Genomic DNA, 7,276 nt, shown 5'->3' with positions numbered 1-7,276 from the left:
TATTCAAAAGCAGAGACATTACTTTGCCAACAAAGGTTCGTCTAGTCAAGGCTATGGTTTTTCCTGTGGTCATGTATGGATGTGAGAGTTGGACTGTGGACTGTGAAGAAGGTTGAGTACTGAAGAATTGATGCTTTTGAACTGTGGTGTTGGAGAAGACTCTTGAGAGTCCCTTGGACTGCAAGGAGATCCAACCAGTCCATTCTGAAGGAGATCAGCCCTGGGATTTCTTTGGAAGGAATGATGCTGAAGCCGAAACTCCAGTACTTTGGCCACCTCATGCAAAGAGTTGACTCATTGGAAAAGACTCTGATGCTGGGAGGGATTGGGGGCAGGAGGAGAAGGGGACGACAGAGGATGAGATGGCTGGATGGCATCAGTGACTTGATGGACGTGAGTCTGAGTGAACTCCGGGAGTTGGTGATGGACAGGGAGGCCTGGCGTGCTGCGATTCATGGGGTCGCAAAGAGTCGGACACGATTGAGCGACTGATCTGACATAGAGCATTCAGTTAATTCCAAACCTAGGTGATAGGTTTGCTTTTTGTCTTTCTGTGCTTAGTCGCTCAGTCATGTCCAACTGTTTGCGACCCCATGGACTGTAGTCCACCAGGTTCCTCTGTCCATGGGGATTCTCCAGGCAGGAATACTGGAGTGGGTTGCCATGCCCTCCTCCAGGGGACCTCCCCAACCCAGGGATCGAACCCAGGTCTCCTTCATTGCAGGCAGATTCCTTACTATCTGAGCCACCAGAGAAGCCCAAGAATACTGAAGTGGGTAGCCTAACCATTCTCCAGGGGAACTTCCTGACCCAGGAATCTAACCAGGGTCTCCTGCATTGCAGGCAGCTTCTTTACCAGCTGAACTACCCAGGGAACTCTTTCGTCTTTATACTGAACTGGTAATATGGACATAAGGTCATCCTCATTAGCAGTCTGGTGTGCTGTAAGGAAATTATAAAGTGAGGAATCGTATTTGCTAAGATACTTACTTATTGGTCACAGAAAGTTATTTGCTAAGATTTCCTGTAATGAATCATTATGTTCTGTAGAGCAGAACCCTGTTTTGCTGTGAACATGACAAGCTGTGGCCTCTTGCGATGTTAACATTAAGAGCAAGTTTCTGATAGGTACATGAGGACAATTAGATGGGACTAATCACAGCGATTTTCTGTCATTTTTGAATTCCTTAAAACCACAATCAGAAAGTGTGGTAAACTTTTGATAAGGAAAGAAAAAGGGGATTAACTTTAAAAGTTTTTCAACTAATGAAAATCAAACCTGTGTGACAGTAAGCCACATTTTCACACCATTAAGCATTGTGAACCATTTGCCTTGAACCTCTTTTAATCTAGAAATACGGTTTTGGAAAAACCCCAGATTCTAATGTACAATATAGTCTTTTGTTGTCCATATTAAAAAGAGAGCGTTGCTTCACTGAATTGTGGGGAAGATAATGCTGATGTAGATTCTTAGTGACTATTTAAGGGAAAAAAAGACGTTGAATTAAATGAAAACACAAACTTTTCATTTACAAGTTTAGAGAAATGCTTTAAATAGCCTTCAGTTGGTAGTTTTGTCAGATTAGCTAGGATAATAGGGGAAAATCAATTAGAATGATAAAATCTGTTCTTAAATATGAATTATTTGAGAAATTTCTCTGTGGAAAGCCACAGAAAGCTGGGCAAAAGGAGGCTTAGTCATGGCGGTGATTTGCCACCTGAAGGCCTTACCTGACCCTCACATCTGATGTCAGAACCACTCAGGTTATACCTGTCCATCATCAACACAATTTGCAGAGGATATTTTAGTGATTGGAGGGATTTTGTTTTTAATTTGTGTGAAATATAAGAATATATTTCATTAATTTTAATGAATTAAAATATATTAAGATACATATATATATAATATATTATATAATATAAGATATAGATATTCTTATTTGATAGGAAAATCAAAGGAATAATGGACATGGGGTTTCTTTGAGGATAATGATCTTTTTCTTCTTTTTGGGGGAAATTGAAAGATTGTTATTTGACTAGCATTTACTGGAAAATCCCATTACTTTTTATGACAGTTCCTCATGTTTGAGGGTGGATGGCCCAGAGGTAATAAATCATAGTCAACATTATATTTTCCAGTAGTCCTTTTTGATATAGAAGCTTTTTCTGTCAATTCTTAATTACCTCTGCAGCAGTCACAGGAGATACGGATGAGGTTGAAATCCTGGATAATTTCATCTTTCTATAAAAATTTTTTCTGAGAAAATGTAATGTGGAAACTACTAAACAAAATTTTTAAATGGAACTGATTTTTTCCATTTAATCCTTGTCATTTATATGTTTAAGAACTATTAAGAAGAGAAAGTATGCTGTGTGCTGTGCTTAGTCACTCAGTCGTGTCTGACTCCTTGTAACCTCATGGACTGTAGCTTGCCAGGCCTCTGTCCATGAGGATTCTCCAGGCAAGGATACTGGAGTGGTTGCTATGCCCTCCTCCAGGGGATCTTCCCAACCCAGGAATCGAACCCAGGCGGGCGTTACCGCCTGAGCCACCGGAGAAGCCCTGAGAAAGTATAAAGTATGTTAATAAATAATGTGTATTTTTGTCAATAAAATACACATGGCAGGCGGATTCATTACCGTCTGAGCCACCGGAGAAGCCCTGAGAAAGTATAAAGTATGTTAATAAATAATGTGTATTTTTGTCAATAAAATACACATGGCAGGCGGATTCATTACCGTCTGAGCCACCGGAGAAGCCCTGAGAAAGTATAAAGTATGTTAATAAATAATGTGTATTTTTGTCAATAAAATACACATGGCAGGCGGATTCATTACCGTCTGAGCCACCGGAGAAGCCCTGAGAAAGTATAAAGTATGTTAATAAATAATGTGTATTTTTGTCAATAAAATAATTAGCTATATATGAATGAATAATGTATTCCTCTTGAGAATAGATTAAGCGTTTACTCAAACTTCGACTCTCAGTGTGTGGTTTCAGGTACGGTGTTTTGTAATGGACTTTACTTTGTTAGGATTCATGAGCTGTTATCATTTCATAGGTCTCATCACAACCACAGCAAGGAAACTAGACCGAGAGCAGCAAGATGAACACATACTAGAAGTAAGCATTTCTTTATTTTTAATAATTTGAAGGATATTGTAATAATGTGAAGACTATTGTAATCATAAATATTATGAGAAAGAGCGGTCTCACATTAGTCATTCATAGCTGCTGCTATATTGTTATATTAGCTTCTGGTCATTAAGAAAAAGGAAAATAAAGAAAACACTGTGAGTATAGTTCAGGTCTCCTTTATACACCGTTTTATTCCCAGAAAATAAACAGATGCCACAACATCCAGAGCCGCAGGTTGCAAACGATGGCAGCCTTCGTTGTGTGGCCCTGTCACCCTGGTTAGAACCGCACTGCACACCTGTTAGCTGTGTGTCCCACTCTGGAGGCTGTTTTCTCAGTGAGTGTCAGAGGCCAATGGGAGCAGGTATAAGATACTTAGGGCTTCAAAGATGATAGTAAGATATTGATGGGAAATAAGATTAGTTTGCTTATAATAAAATGTATGTTTTTCTGGAGTCCTTCTGTGGTCATTTATTTGAAGGCCAGAGTTGGCATGGATTTGACTGTCTTAAAAAAGAATTTGTTTTTTTTTTTTGTTAAGTCACATGTGAAAAGCTTTGTGACTGGCGGCAGGTTAGGACCCCAAATTTAGGAACAATTTGATGAATGCTACAAAGCATAGTACATGGTGTATTTCTCTTTAATTTTTCCTTTTTCCTATGGATCATATGAAAACTGATCAAAAGGAAATATTTTGAGAAGTTAAAATTAAAATAGTAAATACAATTTGGTTTTATTTTGAGAGTTTGGGAAGGAAAATCATGTACTTTAATTAAAGCAGTTAACTTTACTTAAATAGTCTTGACAAGTACCCTCAGGATACATTCATTCACACTTTTATAAACAACAGAATTTACACCTGCCAAGCTTTAAAAGGAACATAGTTCCACAGGAAACTTCAGTCTACTTTAATGGTTTTAGTATTACATTGATTAATTTGGGAGGATGTGGGTGAGGGGAGAATAACTGAGGTCATTCCTTTTAATGTACATATTGAAGGGGAAATGAGCATGTAATTTGAAGGTGAAATTGTTTCTTATGCATACAGAAGCATTCATCAGTATAATCCTCAAGAATCTTAGATTTTCATACCTAAACTCAATACACGAATACCTAGAATGAAAGTTATTTTGCATTTCTTTTACTGAAAACCTTCTTTAATAAGTTGGCCTTCAATTTAAGTGTTTGTGTCCTCTCTACCAGAACTTCTGTACAATAAAAGAGAGCCAAGCAAAATGATCGCTAGTATTAAAAGGCTTGCTCCTTATACTTAATGTGTATTTTAACTGGCTGATTTAACTTATTTTATTGATGAGGTTTAAAAGTGATAGTTTTTAAATGCAGCGTGTTAAGATTCTATTTTTAAACATATATAAGAGGACTCTTTAAGTACTTAACAAAATCTTCATGTATCTCTTCCTTCACTTAAAAATACTAAGTTTGTGAGAGCTTAACATTGGTGGCTGTCACATTACTGTTAGGGTGTGTGAGGAAGAGGGATAACGGGGTAAGGAGAGAGCCGGAGCTCAGAGCTGGTTCTTCCCTATCCCCTGCCCACCGCCCCCCGCCCCGAAATTCTGTGTGAAAGTGAAGAGGTGGTCCTGCCCCCTCACGGGGCAGTGGTCAGAGAACCTGTGTGTGTCATAGTGCTGTGTGAACTGCAGAGGCTTATACAAAAGCTGAATATCATTAGGAAGAAGACACTCACTTTTTATACAGTATATCTTAAAAACATTTCTTGATACTACCTTTTTTTTAAAAAAAAAAAAACAGGTTACTGTGACAGACAACGGTAGCCCCCCCAAGTCAACCATCACAAGAGTCATCGTGAAGATCCTTGACGAAAACGACAACAAGCCTCAGTTCCTGCAAAAGTTCTACAAGATCAGACTCCCAGAGCGGGAAAAGCCAGAACGGGAAAGAAACGCCAAACGAGAGCCTTTGTATCGTGTGATCGCCACAGACAAAGACGAAGGTCCCAACGCAGAAATCTCCTACAGCATCGAAGAGGGGAATGAGCACGGCAAATTTTTTATTGAGCCAAAAACGGGAGTGGTTTTGTCCAAGAAGTTTTCTGGAGCTGGAGAATATGATATTCTTTCAGTGAGTGAAGATCTAGTCTTTGAATTTCTTCCGTTCTTTGACTGTTAATCTAGCCTTAAGTCTCTTCTCTCACAACTTTCTCTCTCTTCATTTACTGACCTCCCTGTGGTAACCTAACAGTGGGAAGTGTGGGTTTGTTTTTCCCTTCATTATTCCAGTTATTTCTGTTCAGCGAGGCATGAAAAGGTTGCTCTTTTTATCAGGCATTAAACACATGGAATAGACAGCATGGGATATTAAGTGTTTGAAATTGGTTCAGTGTTGCTGCTGCTGCTAAGTCAGTTCAGTCATGTCCGACTCTGTGCGACCCCGTAGACAGCTGCCCACCAGGCTCCCCCGTCCCTGGGATTCTCCAGGCAAGAACACTGGAGTGGGTGGCCATTTCCTTCCCCAATGCATGAAAGTGAAAAGTAAAAGTGAAGTCGCTCAGTCGTGTCCGACCCTAAGCGACCCCATGGACGGCAGCCCAAACCAATGCATGCTTCAGTTATGGGATGCAGCTTTTTATATGCGGTTTTTTTTCCCCTCTCTGCCCACATTTTATAGATTAAGGCTGTTGATAATGGTCGCCCCCAAAAGTCGTCAACCACTCGACTCCACATTGAATGGATTTCCAAACCGAAACCATCCCTGGAGCCAATTTCATTTGAAGAATCATTTTTTACCTTTACTGTAATGGAAAGTGATCCAGTTGCTCACATGATTGGAGTCATATCTGTTGAGCCTCCAGGCATACCTCTCTGGTTTGACATCATCGGTAAGTGTTCATGATAGTTCTCGTTGTCCTGTCTAGGTCACACTGAGGGGAGCCCATTTCTGGTTTTCTGCTTTTTGTGCACATCTCAGAATTTAAAATTGATAGTAAGACCTGTAAGTGGAGAATTTGTTTTAAATTGCATCATTTTGCCTGCAACATTTTTTTACGGTAATAACCAACATAAAAATAAAATAAAAGCACTGTGTTTAAAATAAAAGCACTGTGTATGTACCTTATTAATATAAAAGTAAGGTTTTTAAAAGTACATCAGAAGGACACAGAGAAATATAAATGTTTGGTCCAAAGCCACAGCTTCTTAATTTTTCCTTCTTGGTATATGACATATGGCACGTAACTATTTTTAGTGAATATGATTTGAATGTTTAAAATAACTGCCTGTGTGATTGTCACATGTCAGTATTTTATAGAGAATATGGTTAAAATTTCTAATTTATAAGTGGTAGTGTCAACTATGACTTTTAAGTTTGATTTACCTCATTTTCAGTAGGAAGCAGGCTTCACTGGATTGTTGTTGTTTAGTCACTAAGTCGTGTCCAGCTCTTTGCAATCCCATGGACTGTAGCCCACCAGGCTCCTCTGTCCAGAGATTTCCCAGGCAAGAATACTGGAGTGGGTAGCTGTTCCCTTCTCTAGGGGATCTGCCCAACCCAGGGGTCAAACCCATGTCTCCCGCATTTCAGGTGGATTCTTTACCACTGTACCGCCTGGGGGATCACTAGATTAAATCAGGCTAAAAAAATTATATGCCTCAGCCAATTCTTTTTTTTTTTTTTTTCTGTCATTTAATTTAGCTAGGCATAGAAAGTCGTACAACATCCTGAAAACTTTACATTAGACTTTGATATCTTAGTATTTTAATTCTTATGTCTACACAGTATTTTAATTACAAAGATAATTAAAATCAGAGGTATATTCAGGTTGTTTCTAGCTGGAACCCAGTATCCCTTTTCCCTCTTCATCCCCGAGTTCTCCTGCCCCAGCTGCTGTCTCAGCAGGTTGAAGCTTCTGGGACACGGGGTTCAGGCTGTACCCCTTAAACTTTCTCTCTAGATAGCTGGGCTATTTTCCCAACTTTGGTCTTTGAATGAAATTGCTGATCCTGTTGACACCTGTGAAACCATTACAGTTTAGTTTTAAATGAACAAAAAGGACTCTTCATAGTCAACTGCAGTGAGAGCAGTTTGCTTGCTTTGCCTTAATTCCTGTCGCATTTCCAGATGAGCAGGCTGCCCCCAAGCAGCACCTCACACCCAAAT

At 39.4% G+C, this 7,276-nt stretch overlaps 1 protein-coding gene across 1 annotated transcript in view; it reads left to right on the top strand.

Annotated features, from left to right (window-relative positions):
* Positions 1–7,276, top strand: part of FAT1 (FAT atypical cadherin 1) — a 126,530-nt gene that overhangs the window by 76,978 nt on the left and 42,276 nt on the right. Inside the window, exons 4-6 of the mRNA XM_010835822.1 lie at positions 3,063–3,124; positions 4,913–5,242; positions 5,789–5,999. Coding sequence (XP_010834124.1) covers positions 3,063–3,124; positions 4,913–5,242; positions 5,789–5,999 — 603 coding nt within the window. The remainder of the gene's footprint in view (positions 1–3,062; positions 3,125–4,912; positions 5,243–5,788; positions 6,000–7,276) is intronic.

The sequence above is a fragment of the Bison bison genome, unplaced genomic scaffold, assembly GCF_000754665.1.
Source record: "Bison bison bison isolate TAMUID 2011002044 unplaced genomic scaffold, Bison_UMD1.0 scf7180017864050, whole genome shotgun sequence".
NCBI classification, from domain to species: Eukaryota; Metazoa; Chordata; class Mammalia; order Artiodactyla; family Bovidae; genus Bison; species Bison bison.
This window is presented reverse-complemented; position numbering and strand designations above follow the sequence as displayed.